The 22,638-nt window shown below is 39.1% G+C and overlaps 2 protein-coding genes across 2 annotated transcripts in view; one reads left to right on the top strand and one right to left on the bottom strand.

The window, feature by feature from the left end:
- The window catches only part of LOC119649661 (teneurin-m), a 229,903-nt gene that overhangs the window by 65,851 nt on the left and 141,414 nt on the right, over positions 1 to 22,638 (bottom strand). The gene's annotated exons all lie outside the window — the stretch shown is intronic.
- LOC119649612 (alanine aminotransferase 2-like) lies at positions 18,599 to 21,766 on the top strand. The gene is made up of 5 exons (XM_038051832.1): positions 18,599 to 18,603; positions 18,696 to 18,866; positions 18,927 to 19,491; positions 19,543 to 19,780; positions 21,735 to 21,766. Exons 1-5 carry the CDS (start codon positions 18,599 to 18,601, stop codon positions 21,764 to 21,766), a joined length of 1,011 nt encoding a protein of 336 aa, XP_037907760.1.

Genomic DNA, 22,638 nt, shown 5'->3' with positions numbered 1-22,638 from the left:
CCCCCCCTAAATTCCACGAAGAATGATGTTACTCACTGTATGCGTGAGCATTCACAGTTCCCTCTTTTCCACCAAATTTGGTGTCGACCGCTAAAACCGTCTCCGAGGGATATGCGTGTGACAGACAGACAGACAGTAAACCGATTTTAATAAGGTTTTGTTTTACATAAAACCTTAAAAATGAGCCGCGACTTTGCCGGCTCATCATTTACGTATTTGTTTAGCTAAATGTTAAGAAGAGATAAATTTTCAAATTTTGTTAATTAACATTGAAGTTAACGCTTTTATATGTTCAATCTAGGTCCAATAGTATTGAACGGAGGGCGAAACGCAAATCTCTGATACAAGGTAGATTTATAATTTATTCTGTTACGGGGAAAGTCGCACCGCCTCCATAAAGAACTATTGTGCCCCATGTATAATTTATAAATCATAAATTTATACATAATTATTTTTGATAGCATATTTATATGTACTACTTAGATTATATGGAAGATTCCTGAAAGTACTTATCATAGTTATTTTAATGTCGTTTGCCTGGTAAACTAATAACATTGAATGTACCCAGCTTGCTTTAAATATTCAACTACGTGACCGATTTTTGAAGCAGGACAATACTTTTCTGTTAAAAAAGAAAACCGTTGCCAAAGTAAAAAAAAAAGCAATTTTTTATTCGCCCTTAAGCCATATTCAAGGTCGGTCTGAATATTCAATTCGATACCTCACAAAACTTTACAGTGAACTAACCCAAATCTACTACATTCCAGCCTCCAATATCCAATAGCTCCAACAACCAAACGTATATGCATGTAACTCTTTATTCGTGGAACAACATGCTAAGACCTCATTCACAGACTTGGTACAGTAGTTCTTAAAAGCCATGATAATTTACGAATAATCGCCGCTATAAACCGCATCGCTTCTTTCTTGATTTATGATCACTCAGAAATCTTTCAGGTTATTAGAAGGTCTATAGTCAGCCGCTAATCGATTTTTCCACCATTGGATTTTTGTTTTGTTCTTCCTACCACCACAGAATTTGATTTTCGGCCCATAGCTGACCGCAGAGTAATAATTCATTTTTATCGTAAAATTAACAAATCCCAAAAGGTGGCATAATCATTTTTGAGAAATGCTGCAATAGGGAGAAAAAAAATTTGCAGCCTGCTGAGAACTGATTGGAACCAGATCAATTAAATTTGTCTTTATATGGAGGTAATAACTATTTTGCCCATGATCGTAAATTAAGTTTGGTTTATGTGGTTTAAACATACACATATTTCCACAATGTGGGTCTATGACTCAACCGCAAAAATGTCTCTATGCCTTTAGGGTTCAGTTTTTGATGTCGGTATGATGGGGGTCGTCTGACGAATTTCAACTGAATGAATGAGAATGTCAAATGACTGTCTACAGGATGTTGGTGCCCCATGGATTTTTGTTTGGAGACCAGCACACTGGAAAAAGTTTATCTTTGCACCGCGATCAAATTTTTGACGCGTGATCAAATAATATTTCATGATCTCTAACTAAAATCTTCAGTTTAGATTTATGAGTTTTATTTTCAACTCTAGCTTAACTCAGTTCAGCTCTATACATATATTTTACGTAAATGTATGTTAGACCACAAAAAAATTAGTAGTCCCATCGAATTATGAACATTAGGAAAATTTTGATATATTGTCTATTGAATTGTGAAATAAAACAAATCATGCTTTAATAAGTCGGGAAACCGGAAGCTCGACGTTTCAGGTATGAAAAATTTTGTTTGTTTCCTCTGTGAATATATAGCAAGTGCAGAACTATCCCATTTGCACGTAGCTCGTTATGTATATGCATTTAACATTTCAGACTACTCACTTTGGAATGATATTGATATTCAGTTGCAGTAATGTCAACTTTGAGCTACTGTAACTTTGTTAGTAATAATATGACTGATCAAGCTTGGGGATAATATGCTTCATACTATAATCTATATTACTCAATTTCCCTTAAAATATAGTAATTTACTATTATTACCTTAATTTGAGCTGATATCGATGTGGAAAGTATTTTGAGGCCTGGACACCTTATAGAGGCAGCTTCATGATTTTTTCAGATTTTTCGGTTGGATAGATTCTGAGTATGGATCCGTTAAAGAAAACATACTTTCGACAACAAAGGTCAAAACTAAGACCGGCCTCAAAACGTACTAATAAACCTTTCATTTGATATCCAACATGACAATGACTAAAATTTTGCACCCTTATTTTGCATGTATCGTAGGGTTTGCCTCCCATAAACCTTTTGTTTTAAATTACTCCAACCATTTTCAATCAGGTTGATATGAGGTGGTTTGGGTGGCCAAGGAAAAGCAACAATGTTGTGACTGAACAAAAACCACTTGGCAGATTTCAATATACGATAATGCTACAAACCAACCACGAGGTTCCAATTCAGCTGCACTTTTCAGTTTAAAGCAAAACATAACGGAAGAATTCCCCAAATTGGCAGCCGTCAGGAATGCGAGAATTGGAGAGATGATTGCTGCTGCAAAAATAATAGTTAAAATAATCCTGGAAAGTATCAAAGCGCACCTCGAAAGCTTGGACTACACCAAACGGGCTAGTTTATCGGTCTTGATCCTATGATCCCAACCAGATTGTTGTGAGGCAATATGCGGAGCTTAGATTCTTCAACATCAAAAGCAAGGAGTGTATCCGGAGTGCTCTACGCTGGAGGGGTATTTGAAGGAACTGATATCTATTTTCAGAGTGAAATATGACATGCTGCATCGAGGTACAACCTTAGAAAAAGTCAAGTCTGCCAGGATTGCATTTCTTCACGATTATTTTTTTCTTATTATCGGGGACGTTCTTCATACTGCGGAAACATGATTCAATGATCTGTTTCATCTTTCTTTAAATATCTCGACTACGTTGATGGCATCTGCTTGCTCCCTCATCAAATTATGAACTTTGGCTAAATGGCTCCCGATTTGGAGAAGGAAGCAATAAGAGTCAGTCTGAAACTTAATACCAATAAAACCAAGGCATTCAGTCTGAGTGGTCAACAGATTCTTCCTACCTGCATTAATGGGTAGAATATCGAGGGCGTTGGATAATTTGTATAGCTTTGTAGCATTGTTTTTGCTGATGATGGCGACGAACTTGAGATCGCACAAAGGTTCTCGATGTGTACGTTTCTGTGTGCGACAGAAGCGGATGTTGCTTGGAAGGATCTTAGTGGAGGCACATACCGTATGGCGCAATATTCATGTTAAAATATTTCTCAGTTTGCAAATATGATAGACATCAACTCCTTTCACTATGTAAATCCACTCGTGAAAAGGCAAACGTCCTTGTCAACCACTCAACCACACATGCTTCATAAATTCTTTGAAATTGAAGACAATGTATCAAATACCAACATCCCGCGCCCAAACAGCCAGCCAGAGCGAACTGCAGCAACGTTCTTTCCGATGCTGGTTTCGCAGAAGAAGTCTTTGGTAGCCGTTGCAAAACTATGAAATCGAATGAAGAACGCATGTCTCTCCTGGTCAAGCAGGTTGGGTGTGCCAGTTTCGATTTCCACGGACCAGTCATGGAGGAGTAATTGTTTGATCAGCTCAAAGCCTTGACCTATTTCTCATGAATTTTTTATTTTAAAGTATGTTACTTTAAAGAAAGGAGTTCATAAGGTAGCTGCTGGAAAGAACAATGGTTATTAAGGCGAGTGAGCTACAGGTTATAGAAACTGAGTAATGAGTAACAGTGGCTGCGACCATTTTTACAATTGTTTTCAAGCGAGTAGTAAAAATTGTAAATTTTAAGAATAGTCACTTTGTTTAATAAAATTTAGGTATGTTGAAAATAAAAATAAGCTTCTTAGGACATGCAAACAAGCAGTTTTATGTGGTAAGGACATTTTCCGGTAGAAATTATAGATTGAGACAATTTTTTTAATACTTTTCCTTCTTTCAAGCTACACTATACTGAATATCTTCTTCAGAATAGTGTAAACTGCGCTATTATTTCTTTAAAAAAAAGTGAACCGCTTTTTCATTCAGAGCAAGTCCGAAAACAAAAAACTTAATTAGCAGCCATGTCATATTAGATGCATCTGCAGCGTGTGTGGTGGCCACTTTCAATCACATCCTTCCCAATGTAGAAGTGAGACTTCGTGTGAACGGTTGACTCAGTGCTAGTCGATTATAATTTGAAGATCAATTAACGGAAGAATCTGAGAGTTTGAGAGCGAGTAAAGATAAAATATGGTCTCAGGACTTTTTTTACAAAAAAAAAACACTGAAGCAACTCATCACACATCAGACGCTGCTTTCTTTCTGCTCTGGGGGTAACGTGATGAAAAAAGTAGGAGAAAGTTTCTCCTCAATCGGTTTGGTCCGTCGATTAGTGGACACGATCTAAGGAGCCTTTCAATCTTTAAAGAAAAATATAATTCATAATCACTTCGAGTTTTCGAATGCTTATAAGAGAGCAAATAAAACCTTGTATTTATATTTGCTTATATTTTTTTCAAGGCAGAAGTATGCGAGCATTTGCCTCTGCTCAAAACGAAATCGTCAGTTGTCCTTTTTCCACACTTCTTGTTTTCGTAATATATCAATGATGGCACAGTCACAAACAGCATCAAAAAGTGGAAATCTGACAGTTTACTTGGCACAATGTTCATTATAGCACTCTTCTGCGCATAGCCAAATGTTTTGTTTCTACTACAGAACATAATATAACTTTAGACCGGCAATTTCCTTATATTATTATTCTGAGTTATCAGGATTCAATATGTTGCTTAGAGTTCTTACTTTGGGATCATGCACACTCTTCCTGCTGAAAACTTGTTTTTTTAGGACTGTCGACATTTGTGCTCGCCAGTTTTGAAAAAAAATTCATAAAAATCATTCTGGATCCGTTGCTAGTTATTCTATTACTTTTGCCTTCAGCTTACCTGGCTGAAGGCAAAAGTATTTAATTTAATTTCGTTTAAGTACCAGGCGTACTCCTAATTAATTTCCGGTTTTTTGTGAATAACACACATAATGCCAAGGGAACTGTAATGGTTATTTTATTCGAAATATTTTCCAACCTTTTCCCATCTTTCTGGTAATTTTTGAATACCACGCCAGTAGAATTGACTGTCTTTGGAGGTGAACCACTCAGTGAGCCATTTCCGCAAATTTTCGTAGGAGTCGAAGCGCTTCTCAGAAAGTGCGTGGCCCAACGAGGCAAGGAGGTGGTAATTCGTTGGGGCCAGATTTGGTAGTAAGCCGCATGGTTAAGCACCTTCTGGTTTCACCACACATCCAGCATGACCTTTCGACCGTAACGATTTGGTCGTGCCGTCGATTTCGATGCTTCACCTGGACTCACCCACGATTTGTTGATTTTAGAGTTCTCAAAGACAATCCACATTTCGTCACCCATAACAATACGATGGAGAAAAGATTTTCTTTTGTACTGTTGAAGCAGTATTTCACACGTTACTTTTCGGTTCTCCATTTGTCGCTCGGTCAGTTCATGCGGCACCCACTTTCCACACTTCTGAATTTTTCCCATGGCTCGCAGATGCTTCGAAATTGCTTACTGTTGAATTTCCAACGTATCTGCAAGCTGTCGTTGCGTTTGTGTGTTGTCTTCATTCAATAATGCTTGCAATTCGGCGTCATCAAACGATTTTTGTTTGTCGGAGCGTGCGGCGCCGTTCAGGTCGAAATCTCCGAAGTATTATTGCACGATTGTCACAAGAGCACAGTGGCCCTCGGACACTTTTTTTCCTTGATTGAACATGAAAAGTAATGCATGGCGCACATGCTCGAAATTTGGTACGAACGCCGACATTTTTGACGCGCAATAAAAACTTGCTGGAGGAACTTTTTGGGGAAACGTCAAGGCAGTTTAGACACTCGACACCAACTAAACAAAAGGACAGGCATGTGTGACCAACAGCGATACAAAGCATAGAACGCCATCCATCGAAAAAAAACCGAAAACGAATTAGGAGTACACCTGGCACAGCGAAAATTCAACGCGTGGGGGTAAAAATTGGATCTACTAGTGTAATCTCGCGGTATTTATAGCATTTAAATTATTTGAAATAATTAAAACTCAAGTCAAGGACTTGTAGCACTGATGAAGGGATCAAGTGATTCCCGAAATATCGGTATTTGCGAGCTTGATAAATATTATTAGCGAATAGAAAAGGGAAGTGTTAATTATTTCTAAAAATTGGAGTTGGAGCATTGAGTATCTATTCCTGAGCATCTAAGTTGAATTTCATTCTAATTTTCGTCAGGGGTTCTCCAGTTGACTTGTTTTGCTTCAACAACGGCGTGTCAGTGTCAGCTTAGAATCACTCACCCGTTATAAATAAAGATAGAACTATAAATATATTGTTGTTATATTTGACTTACTAGTGCAATCCGTTGGACGACTAATTCTATTAAAGGTTTCAGCAGAATTTGTACCTGCATATGCCTGTCAAAACTATTTTTCTACCCATATCGATATTAATTTTTGTAATATCGCACGTGAATTCCATTACAATAAGTAAGAGTGCAGCAAAAATCAACCATATGGCGGCAGTGAACTCCACACGGAATAGATACATTTAGTATGATGATCACGCTCACTTAGCTGTTTGCTTTGCTGTCTGCAATGGGCTCTCAAGTAATCTTGAAGATTTCGTGCTCTTCGAGCCTCTGATCTTTGCGTTTACCATATCTACTACCTTGAATCTGTTTATTTGAATACCTAAGAAACCTTTGCGCATCCATATATTCAATTCTTTCATATGTAGTCTGTTTTGCAGCACAAAGTCTATAATCCGGATCCTTTTGATTTCGAGAGTTTGTGTTCGTGACTTTGTCTTGCGCTGCTATGGTTTAGAAAACTGCAGGCACGGTATATGCAGAAAATAAACGCGATTAGGTTCGCAGCAAGATAACGCTCGAGGGAAATATGCATCTTTCATAGTTAGTGTGGGCGAATCGTCTATTTACTGTAATAGTTAAATAAATGTATCTTCGATGGTACAACAACAGCTGGGCTGTCTGACTGTGAAGACTCTAGGAGAGCTGAAAGCAGATTAGACGTTTTCAGAAATTATTTGATAAGACTTTATATAGTACGTATGCACATATGTGCATTTGAATACATACTAGCATACACAGATGCCTTTTGGTATGGTGTGCGACAAGTATTGGGTATGAGTTCTAGAATGTGCTATTAATTCGTAGAGTCTCAATATTTAATCAATAACAACCCCTTTAGGTCTTCAGTATTTCCATATTATTATATTGCGCATCAATAACGTCAATTCACCAAAGAAAAAATAAGTATAAACCGAAATAATTGCTGACGAAACGATTAAGACGAAAGATCTGGGAATTATCTTTGGAGAATGGGGACTTCGGGGTATTAATGCAAGATCCTCATGGCCCAGCAGCTGAAGTATCAACAAGTACATTTCGTGCAGCTGCAAGAATCTGTTCACAAGTATAAGAGGACGAATGAGACTGTAGAAAATCAACTAAGGCAACGAAAACCGAGACCGGAGCAGTCGATTCAGCAGCAATGAAGCAGCCAGGAGCTGGATGAGAACACCGGGAATGATGACAATGGAAACCATATAATGGATACCATCTTTTTCGATAAATCCAAGAAGGCTGCTACAATTTTGGATCCCATAGATCTCACAAAAGTTACTTTAGCTGGCTGTAAGTGCCTCGTCAGTAACTTTCACGTCAACTCCTATTTCCAACCGCTTAAACCAACCGAGAAGCAAAATGTTTCCCAATTACTCAGTATGGAATTAGGGTACCGCATTTCACTAAAAACCTAAAAGCGATATAAAAGAATATAAGGGGTTAAAAGAACATTAAATTTAGCGGAAACTATTGAGAACAATGGTAAAATATTTTCTCTCATTAGATAGAATCGGCTCAACGCAATCAGTTTTCTATTGTGTGTGGCTCTATTCCTCTTCGGTTTGAAAATATATAGACGGATGATTGTACCTTCAAGGTCTGTTTCTCAGTGGAAATAGCAAATAATTAGAGGCCGGATCATTAGGCAAGAGTTAAGGTACAATCGTCCGTCTATACAATTTCAATCCGAAGAGGGATAGAGCCACACACAATGGAAAACTGAGAATATTCAAAGTTACATCTCAAACAATTCAAAAACTCAATGAGGTTTCTAATAACCAGGGTTCTGCATAAAGAAACACCTAGGAAATTTCTTAGGTACTCGACGGAAATTCTCCGCCGCAGCAAATGCAGTCAAGTTGAACATCCAGTTATGGCGGATGCCCGAAATATCGGTTGAAATGTAAGCTAGCAAATAATAGTAATCGTTGGTGCAACTATCTATGTTGGAACAGGACCTTGAAGTGTATTAGAGCACTTCATTCAAGACCGCAACAGCACACTACAGTACATTGTAGGAGGCAATGTGGCCAGCATTACGCTCGACCGAGATTATTACTCTGATTTGACTCAGGTACTCATTCACAGCAGAATCGACTGCCATCCGATATCTAGTCACGATAACAAATCCCTCTGTCACCAGTGAGATTTGAACCGCGACCTTTCGCTACGACAGCCCAGCATTCTAACCACTTGCCTCATCCGGACCGGAAGCTAGCAAAACCAAGGAAATCAATGAAACAACAAACGTCGAGTAAGCAGAGCTATTGATGTCTCAACAATTTGACTAGTCCCAATGTTTCTTACGTTGAAACGGCTAGGAAGACTCCTCCTAGCACTTGCGCCGAACATGCTAACCATCTAGCTAATGCTTTCAGAAATTTGGTTGAAGCTCTGATTTCCGTCCAAGTAAGCGGTTCGCTGCTATAAAGCTTAGAATGAACTTATTGAGTTAGATGTTCGTAGTTACACTGAACTCAGCGTTCAGTATCTCAGATCCCTAACGTCCCACTGATTGAATGTTGATTTATATCTGAAAGAAGACGTGTACAGTAAGATTCTCTGCCCACACAGACTAGGATAAATTGAAGTCAGACCTAGAATCAAGGCTTAACTCGAAGAAGCTCGCAATTAACTGTAATTTTTCGGCAAAGTAATCGAATAAACCCCGGCCATGAGAGAATTCGGTATCCCGACGAAATTAATAAGACTGACTAGGCTGACCCTGACCAATGTGCGAGGCCAGATAAAAGCAGCAGGATCACTCACAAGACCATTCGACATCAACAACGGTCTACGACAAGGGGATGCGCTATCATGCGTCCTCTTTAACCTGGCCCTCGAGAAAGTGATCCGTGATGCCGAGGTAAATGCAAGAGGTACGATCCTCTTCAAGTCCACCCAACTACTGGCCTATGCTGACGATATCGACATCATGGGAAGAACGAACCGAGATGTACAAACTGCCTTCATCCAGATCGAGCAGGCGGCGCGAGATCTTGGGCTGCACATCAATGAAGGCAAGACAAAATATATGGTGGCAACGTCAGCACCGAAGACGAATCAACCAACAACATCAAACCGCACTGGTCAAACACAAACACGAAGAAGAATAAGGATATGAGAATACAACTTTGAGACCGTTGGCAATTTCTCCTATCTAGGGTCGAAAATCACAACCGATAACAACTACGATGATAAAATCCGCGCACGGTTGTTGTCAGCCAACAGAGCCTATTTCAGCTTACAAAAACTGTTCCGCTCGAAACGTCTCACCATAGGGTCAAAGCTCTTACTGCACAAGACTATGATCTTGCCAGTCCTCATGTATTCCTCGGAAACTTGGGTTCTTAGCAAGAAAAATTGCGAACTCTTGGCCGCGTTCGAGAGAAGAATCCTCCGAAGAATTTTTGGACCCCTACATGAGGATGGACGATTCCGTAGCCTACACAATGACGAAATCTATGAGCGATACCATGACCGTCCGGTTGTGGATAAAATCCGGCTCAATAGGTTACGGTGGGCGGGTTACTTAATCCGTATGGATGAGGATGATCCCACCCGGAAAGTCTATAAGGGCAATATCTATGGTAGAAAAAGAAGACGAGGCAGACCCTGCTTAAGATGGAACGATGGCGTAGGCCAGGACGCCAGACTTTTGGGGATATCAAATTGGTGGACCTCGGCGCAAAACCGAGATGTCTGGAGTTCCTTATTAAGGCAGGCCTAGACCAGATACCGGTTGTTGCGCCGTTGATGATGATGATGAATCGAATAAACTAGCTGCATTCTATTGGGCGCTCGCATAGCCTACGACAAAAGAACTGCCAAATTTACACTTCGATCGCAACGACCCACCAATGGAGATGGGTCGGGGCGAGCTAAGTGCGATTGAAGAAAAGTGGCGTCACCATGACGACCACGGTCCACGGGGCTTAATACAATGTAGCTACTGTCAACTTGGCTAGTAAGTAGTATGCAGAAGGACGAGGCTTATAAAAGTTGATGAGTTTCAATACATCCCACTCCCACATATCATGTCATACATGAAAGTCAGCCTCGATTACAGATGAGAATTCCTATAAGATATATGGTGTGCACGTTTAGAATACATTTAAGCGCAAAAATTTATATAAGTACGTACGTATGTGCTTTATAACAACAGTGGTTTATTAACATTAATTAATTAACATCATTCTTCTTAATGTTTTTTTGTTTGCATTGTAATATAAATTTCGTTCAATTAATTTTTTCAAAAATGGCAGTGATATTCCCCAAACATCAATCATCCACTCGCAGCCTTTAGTGACAGAAACAGCCCTATTGCAACGAAAATATTATAAGAAGTTGTTTGATACGGGAAAAAAGTATTCAGAGTCATTCTCGCCAGACCATCCCAACACATGTTGGTATCCTGACGAAGCCAGTTATTATTCAATTGCTCGAGTGCAATTCAGGATGGTGTAGTGAAAGGAATGTTGGTGTTTGTCTACTTCGCAATATATCATTGCTGAAAAGAAAACGTTTGAAAGGCAAACGACCCTTTTTTGTATACTGAATGATACTGTCGATACATTCCGTCAGGGTGAATGCGCTTCTACTTCTTTTATATCCTTTCGGAGTCTGCAATTACACGACGGACATACAAAGCCTATCCAAACCAGCTATCTTCGTCATCCTATTTCCACTGTATTGAGAGCGTTTTTACCTAACAAGACATGAAAGTAACGTTTACCGCCTTATCGTCTCTTATCTCATCCTTTTTCTGTGGAGGAAACGAAGCGAACGCGTATTATGCTATCCAACTTCGTCGTTAATATCCTTTTAAGTGACGCGTAGTCGTCTTGTAGAAGTTGCATTGGTAGTTGCTGTGCATGAAAAGTAAGAACTAGAATCCTTTTGCGTTGTTCAGGTTTTCCTTGTTGATATCCTACAGTGGAATGCAGACGTACACATTCCTGGATTTGAGAAGTTGTATTTTGAAGTTATCTTTATTTAAGTTTTTGAATACTTAATTTATGGAAATTATTCCAGTAAAATCCTCCGCTGTTGGCTCCACAAACAAGTAAATACTTGCAGTATAACAATTTTTAAAAATTTACGTCCTAATTTTGTGGAAACTTTAGTTTACTTAAGCTGAAGCCATAGCCAGTTAGGTATCGGCACTAATTTACTTTTATGCAGATTTAACAGCCTGGCATGACACTACAGCCAATCATGAATCTTTCATATAGACGAGTGCTTCAATCTCGTTTAATAAATGCGTCCTGAACCTGCAAAATGTTCATTAGATGTAGACCTATCTCCCAACTTTATGACCCCTCACTTTCGAAAAATACCATCACGGAGAAATAATGTAGCAGAAGGCAAACGCAGCAAGGAACACCCCAAGTATCATTCATTCATTTAATATTCAGGATAAGTTGGATAAAAAAGGATTTAAAAGAATTAGTACGCCTTGATGGATGATAATCTTTTGTATTGGATATTTCCTATAATGAAGCGTGTCCCTATATCAATTTTAATGGTGGCCGTAACATCAGAAGCCCATGTTGATAATAATGGGATTCGTGCTGAAGGGGTTGATAAGTTAGCAACATATGTATGGTTATATTTGCTCTCTTAGTATTTCCTTTGGGCACGGCAGTGATATTCCACAGTGGGTTTGGTGCGAACCTGACTACCTGGACTTGTTAAACGTTTGTTTGTATTTCTGTTCTCGCTTTTAATAGTTAAATGTCACTGTATTATGCGGAAATTATCTTCGCTCATTTATTTCTGCCAATGGAAAGTTATCCCTCTATTTATTATCGTTACATGGAAAAACTAGTTAGGAGCTTTATTAGCTGAAAACCTTTTGCTGATCGCATCACTAGGTTAGAGAAACACTGAAGAAGAAACGACGCCATTTTTCAGACGGCTGGTAGCAGTAACCGTAATTCACGGTGACTGGACGATTTCTAGACGGATAACCGTGCTGGTACCATGGTTATGGGGTGAAGGTAGATTCGTTTAACTTGTGCTTTCTTCACTGAAGATTCAATTTATCCTTTTTAAGGTATTGAAATTAAACTTTGATTGTTGACTGGATAGGACCGTAGTATATGCTATATATGCATTGAAAGCAATGATCCGATTTTGACTATTCACCCCATTAATTCACGATGCCGGATCAGGGGGATTACCTCTTAGAGTTACCACATCCTAATCAATACGGGGCAATTAGGTGAGGGTGTAAGGATGTCCCGAGCATAAAAATGAATTCGGACAGATTTCTTAACCTTTTTGATATAGGTTTCCTTGATGCATGCTTGTTAAATGAAACTTCGTTATATTAGAAAATATTGTATGCAGAGGATTTTCGCCATAGTGATATATATATATATACACACATGGAGAATGTTATTCAAAATGCTTTTGCAATTTTCCTGACTTTTGCTGGTGGAACCAGGACATCTTAATTCGAATCACTGAAGCAATTTCTTAGGATCTATTTAATATACGTAAAATAAAAAGGCAAGGAAAACGAATGGTTTGACAAGCCAATTTAAATCTTTACATAATTTAAATCTTCACATAAAATTCTTTGAACTTCGATTCAAAGGATGTCATCAAAAACCAAGGAAGGGTATATTCGGCAAGTTATTATTGATATCGGTGCAGCTCATAGTGAATGATGATTGGGTCAAATCCGTCGTGAAGAGGGATTATTTACTATTCTGAAAGGTGATGCTACGAAGATTACTAGAAAACAATTAGTACTAAATAGTCGGAAAGGTGTTGGTAACATTGGGGATTGACGATAGTTGCTTTTGAATTGATATTGATTGCATCCAAATCAGGTATTTGATAGAGCCAAACGGCGAAACCAATCACGACGAGCCGACTCCGCTTGTGAACGGGACAAAGGCTGAAGAAAAAGAAGATAATATCTGAATTTTTTCAGGTCATTTCCGCTATCCTATTTTCGTCCAGCATAAAGTGAGCGGTATCACGTTGTTGAGTACCATCTACAAGATATTCTTCGTTATCTTGCTAGGCCAGATAGCCCCTTACGCCCAGAACATCATCGGCCCATTCCAAAGAGACTTCACTCCAAACAAATGAGCAACAGATAAGATTTTCTCTCTGCGGCAAGCGATGAAAAAACTGTTGGAATATGACCATCAGTTGCACCATCTTTTCATCGACTTTAAAGCCGTCTATGACCGCAAACCCAGGGTGCACGGCCATGCGAGGATTCGGCACCTATACGAAACTGATAAGGCTGACTAGGTTGACCTTGACCAATGTGCGAGGCCAGATAAAGTGTTTCGCTCGAAAGTCTCACCATAGGGTCAAAGCTCTTACTGTACAAGATAATGATCTCGCCAGTCTTCATGTATTCCTCGGAGACTTGGGTTCTTAGCAAGAAAAATCGCGAACTTTTGTCCGTGTCCGAGAGAAGAATTTTCCAAAGGAATTTTCGGCCCCTTACATGAGGATGGACGATTCCGAAGGCTACATAACGATAAGCGATACCACGACCGCCTGGTTGTGGATAAAATCCGGCTTAACAGGTTGCGTTGGGCGGGTCACCTAATCCGTATGGATGAGGATGATCCAGTCCCGAAAGTTCATAAGGGTAATATGTAAGGTAGAAATTATTATTTATTTATTGCGTCAGTAGTTCTACTGTTCCCGACAAATTCGGGTTGGTTCACGGTAATTTGAACGATTTCGCGAATGCAGTTGTCAAGATTAAGTTGATTTGAACATCTGCTGGACTGCCTTTCTTCTTCCATGTTGGAACGTTAATGATTTTTTGTCAGTTGGATGGTGTTCTGCTCTCCTCAATAACGTGATTGAAAATTGAATCTGAGAATTGGGACCCCGATATAATAATAATAATAATCGTTGGCACAACAATTCAATTGGATCAGGGTCACGAAGTGTGTTAGAGCACTTCATTCAAGATCGTAGAGGGGACAATACAAGATTATAGTACTCTACAGGAGGCAACGTGGTCAGCATTGCGCTCGCCTGAGATTATTACTCTGATTTGACTCAGGTACTCATTCACAGCTGAGTCGACTGGTATCCGACGTCAAATCACTATACAAATCCCATTGCCTTCAGTGGGATTTGAATCGCGACCTTCCGTACGACAGCCTTGTGCTCTAACCACTCAGCTATCAGGATATTTGATATAATAGTAAGTTTAACAAGCCGGTTATCAAATCACTCGATTTCTTTAATGGTGGGATGGAAACTTTCAGAGATGGCAATGCCGACACTATATTGAGTTTGTACGCTACCAAAGTAGAAAAGTTTATAGCAACCTTTACCATGTTCAACGCGCCTGTTCCGAAGAGCTCAATATTTAACGTACAAACACAGATTTGCATAATTCAGACTAATTTGCTTATGGCTTGATGCTCTCAATGGTCAAGAACCCTTGCCTATTTCTCGACAGGACCGGGACCCCTTGCTGGGTCTATTCTACGGCGGAGACTTCAGTAAGTCCGCGTAGGCAGCATGTGAAATGGACAGAGGAAATTAACTTTTTTTATCATTGGCTTCTATGATGGCAGGTAGACATCATACTGCCTATTGTTGTATCAAAAATTCGACAAGCGTTTCCGCGATACGCGCATGTGATTGTGTAACCGGGTTGCAGGGCATCACCGCTTTATCACCCCCAGCGGCACAATCGTAGCTATTCCCGGGGAGCGTATGTGACTACAGGTTATCGCAAATACTGGTGACTAAGATGGAAGAGGACCTGGCTTGGGTCGGATACACAATTTCTAGTATAAGAAGTTTACCGGTATTCCACCCTTTCTATCTGGGGGAATTACCTACCATTTTTTAAAGAAGGGGATGTCTTATCACGACAGGAATGCAATTCATTATCGACTATTAAATATTTTTAGCTGCCATTTTGACTACTTTAAAGCTTTTGACAGCATGTCACACACCTTGCAAATCAATGTCATACGTTGGTATCCTATTAGATCGGAAACTAGTAAAGTTTTTTGCGACAGTGATGGAAAATTAGTGTAACACTTTGCTAATGCAGCTCTTAAGAGCCTATCCGAGGCATTTTGAAGGCAGATTCATCGAGTCCCTTTTGGTTTTGAATGGCGTTGAATCCCTTACATGGTTACCTAATTATGCTAAAGAGCTTAGCTTCGCAATTAAATATAATCTACTGGCTAGGTGCGTTCAGATGCACTCGACGTTCTGTGTGGTTCGCTGTTCGCTTATCATTATTGACCGCCAAAGCTTGAAGCTGAGTGTTAGTATTAGGTAAAATTCGTTACCAGCCGCGATAGTGATAACTTGGAAAAATTAAAAATAATATTCGATTAATCGATGCCGCAACAACGTGGTGGACCCAGGTCTCCAATTGTGCTTAAGCGCTTCATTTTGAGACCATAACTGTACACTAGGATGCAGCATTTTGTTCGACCGGGATTATTTGCTCTTTTGAAAACTCAGCCACAATTACTGGCGGTGGGACCTATGTAACAAAAAACCTCCGGACTGTTGGATATTGTTTATATGTACATACATATATACTGTCTTTACTCAATCCATTGCGAAACGTATCACATGCCTAGCCAAAACCATATTATCGATAAACAAATAGAATTCATTAGGCCGAAAAAAAATCAGAGTAAAAAAAATGTAAAAGTTCCCTCACGTTTCTATCCTAAAATATTCTCTTTCCACAAAATATCATCCTTGGAAGATTTGCGAATAAAAGGTTATATAAATTAAGATTGGCAAAAAGTGAAGGAAAAAACCGGAAAGGATACATCAATAAATTTACAGTGAATAAACCAATATCCCCTTTTATATAAGTCACTTTTTCATATTTGTTTTGTATGGGAAAAAGGGTTTTCAAAGCTTGAATGAGGGCAATCATCAGATGAACCCCTCACACGCCTTTTCAAAGAGACTTGAATTCGTATTGTATATATGCTCCCTAGGTTTGTTTACTTCAAACAATTTAGTGTATATATACAGACACCTATAAATGAGTCACGTCAAGTAGATTTGTATTCATCCGCTACCTTCCAAAATTATCGGTTCTTTAGACAGTCTCCTTTTTGGTGAAAAAATTTGGGCAGTTAAAAAAATCTTCCTTTCTTTTTATCGAAAAAGGCATTCCATTCCTTTTATCTCTCATTTCCTTCTTTACTCCAAAGTTGGCTCCAGGGATACAACGTAGCACTCGTCAAATACATTTCATTGGATGCAACTTGGAGAGGTTATTGAAAAGGGCACACCAGGACCAACATCCCAATGAAACATTTAAATTTATCATTTATGTAAATGTGTCCGTACGTATCTATATCTAAGTATATATAGCTGAACGCGTTTCCAAATTCTTTAGAATTATTACGGACCAAATTCAGCCCGTTTATTTGTTGCAGGATATCACTGGATGGACTCGAACCCCCATCACCCAAAAGCGATATAAAGAGTTGGAAACCTTTCTTTTTGCCCTGAAAACTTTCAAAGCAGATGGCTCATGGAAATATATATGATTTGTGAGCAATTTCAATATTTATATTTGGAAATCAATTTTGTGAATATGATAATGTAATGGCTTCCCTCGTAGTTCAAATAAAAATTGAAAAAAATGGACGAGTACAATTTCAATCTCGAAATGTTGCTCGTTATTAGGCAATAATTTGCAAATAAATGAATTACTCCTTTAAGTGAGAATGAATGGAATCAATGTGCATTTTATGATTCAATTTATTTTATGGTGTTAAACAGTTTGGTGAAAAACCTTTAAGCGGAGTGTGACAATTTTGTTTCATTTTTTTTGATAATATTTTCGGAATAATATAGCCTGGATAAAGTCCATGAAATGAAGAGGGGGACTCTTTTTGGTGTAGGGAAAGTAAGCTACAATGTTTCTCTTCTGTGCTCTATGTGGCCTTCTAATGTTAAGGTCTTACTTTTAGTGTTCAAGGGATTCAATGGTTTTACGATATAATTAAGACAGGATATATAATGTATTTATATATAATGGTTTAACTAGAGCCATCTCACAGGTGTGGGCTAGCAACCAGCAAGTTTCAAAACTTTATTGCTACCGTTTACCCTCACGACTAAGATCTTTGGCTGTCGAAAATCAATTATGATTGGTTTTTGAGATGTGGGCATATTTCTTGACAACGGTATCAAGGGGTCCAAAAATGCCCGCTTTCTTCACCTTGAGCGAGAATTTCAACGATATAAGCCCATTCTGGGCCTTAGCGAAGTAAGATGGTGGAATTATGGAGAGTACGCCCCTCTTTTAGGGTTATACTCTGGAGAACCAAGTGGTAGCAGATGCGAATAATGTGTGGTTTGGGAACCGGTTGCTAACAGGATTCTAGCTGGAAGATTCCACTTCACGTTGAGGAGCATGGGAATTTTACAGTGTTAAGCACCAATGGAGATTTCCGATATAGTGGAGGAGGCATGCAGTTTAAGAGAGATTCGTTAAAGGTGATCGTGATGGGTAATCTAAATGCCAAGGTGGACTCTGACAATACCTTGCTCGGTCTTGGTGACTGTAACGATAATGGTAGAAAGTTGGCGGATTTCTGCAACTTCCACCGCCTATTCATTGGTGGCACATTGCTGGGGCCCAGAGGTTGCAATGCAGTCAGTTGGGTTTCAACTGATCGACACTGTACGGGCAGTCACATTTTTTGACCACTTTGCAACTAACATACGATTTAAAAGTTGTATCCCGAATGTGTACACACTGCAGAGGATGAGACCAAATTACTGTATTAATACGGCGCAGAAGCAGCGGCAATTGTAAACCACCAGTAGCAATTGATTGCAAACATGACACGCAAGAACACAACAAAAACTAGAGATATCACCTTTTTCACGACGCCCTCAGAAATAAATTTACGAAAAAGGAATAAAAGTGCACTGGAATTAGAGCGGTCCACCAGAAAGTCGCGGTCCATCAAAAGTCCGTCGTTCAAAAATATCACTCCATCATCATCCTTCGCGGCCACGTTCTCGATCTCAAGCGAAGCACACTCGCCTCTTGTCAAAACTTTCCCCCATCTCTCCGTTCTTTTCTCTTTCCTCCCTCCCAATAACAAAATTCCCCAGCAAAGCAGAACAGGGCAGCCGTGGCCGAAACTTAACAACTCAAATGATTCCACAATGAAGTAAGTATTCCAATGGTGGATTCGTTGGTATATGCACTCCTGAGTTCCGTCCACTAACTACTACGTAGCATAGCCGTTTAGCTTCCGTTTAGTTGCAATGGAGGTTCATTAGGATCCTATACTGAGTCGCTTGGAATAGAAGTTATCCGTCGCTATGTTCAGCAATTCCTTGAAGAGCGTGATGGTATTCCCTCTGATTACCGTGATATTATTTTAACCACAGGCGCCACACAAGGGATTAAATCAATTCTTCAACTTCTTAAGTATAAAAACTGGAACATTTAATTTCTTTAAAAATAAAGTTTTACTTTCTAAAATAACAGCTGTCCTGTTGACAATAAGAAAACTGGAATAATGGTCCCGATTCCGCAGTATCCGCTGTATTCTGCAACAGCCGTTGAACAGGGCATGCATCTTATATCGTACTTCTTAGAAGAAGAGACAAATTGGGGACTTAACATCAACGAACTCAAACGAGCTATTGATGAAGCTAAAGAAGTTTGCATACCCCGAGCTATCGTTATTATAAATCCCGGAAACCCTACTGGTCAAGTATTAACCCGAGCAAACATGGAGGAGATCATAAAATTCGCATATGAAGAAAATCTCCTTATTTTGGCCGATGAAGTTTATCAACACAATGTATATGAAGACGGAATAGAATTTCACTCTTTCAAAAAAGTTCTTGTAGAAATGGGTGGACCTTACAAAAATATGGCATTAGCTAGCTTTATGTCTTGTTCAAAAGGGTACACCGGCGAATGTGGTTTGCGAGGTGGTTTGGTTGAGATATTCAATTTCCCCGCAGACTTTAAAGCCATGTTTTACAAAAATTTGTCAGCCCAGCTATGTCCAAATACAGTGGGTCAAGCAGCGATATTCTGTCTGGTAAGTGGAACAATCCGTTCTTTGGAAATGTATGGAAAATTTTTGTTGCAGGTTAACCCTCCGAGAGAAGGTGAACCTTCCTATGAGCTGTTTATGGAGGAAAAGGCTCAAAGAGCACAACTGGTTCATAAGGTGTTAAACTCTTTCGAAGGATTTTCTTGCACAGTCATACAAGATTCAATGTATGCATTTCCGCAGTTCAAGTTACCTCCCAAAGTAATTGAGCTTGCTAATGAGTGCGGAATGTCCCCCGATCAATTTTATGCATTTGATCTGCTAGAAAATACAGGTAAGCATATATATATACAGAAGCTGACATCCACCTCGAAAGGGATATTACCATCTTATGTTCGATCTCCAAGTTAAACTTTGACTGCTTATATGATCCAGCTATCGATCGATAAGGGCAATCTTGCTGATTGGGTAGCCACAGAAAAAGTAACTTTCCGGCTAATGGGTGATATCCTTCGTAGTGTTCTACCCAGAGGACGCGCAGGACTTCAAAGAACTGTGACATCTTTCCTCAAACTCTTCGACTATGCTGATGACATCTTTTTGCTTTCTTATTGAATCATAGACCTTGGTCAAATGGCTCTAGAGAGATAAATAGCGTTGGAATGAAGATAAATGTTTACAATACCAAGGTTCTCTGTCTGGCGGGTCATTGCACTCTTCATATTTGTATTAATGAGGCGAGTATCGAAGTCGCTGATCAATTTGTGTATCTAGGTAGCGGCCTTTTTGCGAACTGTGGCACTGGAGGTCGTTCGACGCATTAACAGCGCTAGATCTACTTTGTTGCTTGTATAAAAGCTGTAAATGCAGTTATCTCAACACAAAGATCAAGTTGAGACTATTGTGTGTTGACCATCACAGTTATTTAAAAGTTTCAATTTGAGTGATATCAACGATTCAAGACGATACCTTGCTTTGACAATCCTCTTGAAAAGAAATTGTTTTGACATATCAAACCATGTGTACTCCCATCATAAGACTATAACAAAAAAGTGAACTAATACTTTTATGAGAATATGGGCAGATCGCAACCTGCAACCTTGATTGAAAAGCCCCGCCGTGTTCTCTCCCAGCTCCTCTTCCTGTATTAGAAGGAGCAAATCAAATTTCTAGGGAGTACGGAATGCCATTTCGTATTCGCTGGGTAGGTGCGAAGCACCTAATGGGCCCGTGGCCTTTCTGGTTCATATATTCGTCTTTCGAACATGAGCCATGCTTTTCTTGCACCATACAAATTCAAGTAATACATCAGGAGACGGATCTCTTATGTGTAGTCTTCTTTATCTACATAAATTAATAAATCAAAGCAATCTCATGCAAAGCGTTGTGAATTGGTAACGTTCCCAAGCTTATTATTTGAGAGTTAGTTACATCGTTGTGAATGTGTGATGGCGTCCATAGCGGTACGTATCGTGTAATCGCGTTGAAAACGCCGCGACAAGTGATTCGATGAATTTGCCGCGTTGGTTTTGAATATGAGTGGTTATATCTAATAAATTAGCTTTGCCAAAACGTAATATATGGCAGTCCTGGAAAAAGGAATGTTTCACGCATCTACATGTGCTACTAGTATAAACGATTTTTATACTTTGTTGGTTTTGAGTGTTGGATACACGAGCAATACCTCAATGAAAAAAATTTGATCGAAGGTTTTAATGGCGCACTGGCATTTTTTTTAAACGTAAAATTTTCAGGATACTAATGTGCACAATGTAGTGGGCATAATCTTAGAGTTTAAGAAATAGTACATCAAAAGTGCGGTTTGCACTAAAATACGATTGGAATGGTCATTGAACTTTATTGGACAAATCTTCAATATTTATTCCTGATTACAACTTCAAGTTTAAGAGGAAGTTGTATCAAGTTTGAACTTCAAGGGAAAGTACACCTAAATGCATTTAAAGTCGGAAGATTTGTTTACTAAACTTCAGGTTTGAGTGGTATTACATAATGTTTGTTAAGAAACTGGTAACTATCCTTTTGCGATCACTTAAACAAAAAATTAATTCAAATACAACATGAAATATTATCTTGAATCAGTCTTTAAACCGTAAACCAACATCCTTTCAGCTTCTCACATCTAAAGAAACGAAAAACCTCTAATACTATAATTTTCTCGTAATTTGAATGTTTCACCCGAGATATGTGCTTAGATTAATAAAGTATCATTTGATAAACGACCCTTTAGACATAAGTCAGTTCATGGTAACTGTCACTTGTATTTATAGCTGCAGGCGTTCCTGGACACAGTGTCGCTTGATATATGTACACTCATGGATACGTAACACATGAATAAGTGTAGGGATGACCGTGAGATAGAAAGCAGTTGTTTGCACCATATGAGTGTTAGCCGTAATATAGTATTGTATAGCAGAAGGAGCACTGGATGGGATAAGGGAAATCTAAAGGCACTTAGGAATCCAGTCAAGAGGGTAGAAACTAAGTATTCATCTAAATATACATATATGTAAGCATGTGTCATAGGGCATGCATATGTATGTAGAGTATGTGATATGGTGTAATGCAGAACTTGTGCAAATACTTTTCCCTTTAAAATTAAATGATATTCCTGGATGAGCATTTTTGTATATGCATCTCCGCCGGGAAACTTTTCACGCCGAGAAAGTGTTTTTGTGTACTTTCTCCGAAAAGTGTTTTAACTTAGAGGTAACATAAGGGAACATATAAGAGCAATTTGGTTAAAAATAAGATGAAGTGTTGGATTTCAGAACATACATAACGGAATACAAACATTGGTATTGGTATATTGGTATATTATTTGGTATATTATTTTGTTGAGGATGCTGGGAGTCTTGAGTCCGCATGCATTTGACGACGGACCGGACCAAGTGGTCCGGATTTCACTTCAATATAATTCGCACTCATGTCGTGTTTGCGATTATATATCAATGGAGCGGTTACCATCTGTCGGCCCTGTCGGTCACGCTGCTCCCAAAGCAGAGGTGAGGCAGCGTCTGATGAGTTGCCTCTGGCCTGGACGAAATCGCCAGTCAAGATTTTTTCTTCTTCTACTGATTATATAATTTGCTCATAGCACATGCTCAAGCAATGTAATCACATTATTGATAAAGAAATTTTTTGTAATTTTAAGAGTTCATTAATTATATTGAG

The sequence above is a fragment of the Hermetia illucens genome, chromosome 2 (assembly GCF_905115235.1).
Source record: "Hermetia illucens chromosome 2, iHerIll2.2.curated.20191125, whole genome shotgun sequence".
Lineage (NCBI taxonomy): Eukaryota > Metazoa > Arthropoda > Insecta > Diptera > Stratiomyidae > Hermetia > Hermetia illucens.
Note: the sequence above shows the minus strand (reverse complement) of the source record. Positions and strands in the feature narration are given on the sequence as shown.

Bases quoted from the DNA above. Each gene is read 5' to 3' on its own strand.
- LOC119649612 (XM_038051832.1), top strand. The intron at 18,867-18,926 runs GTATAAAAACTG...CTAAAATAACAG, and splicing joins TCAATTCTTCAACTTCTTAA to CTGTCCTGTTGACAATAAGA. The intron at 19,781-21,734 runs GTAAGCATATAT...TTGTATTTATAG, and splicing joins TGATCTGCTAGAAAATACAG to CTGCAGGCGTTCCTGGACAC.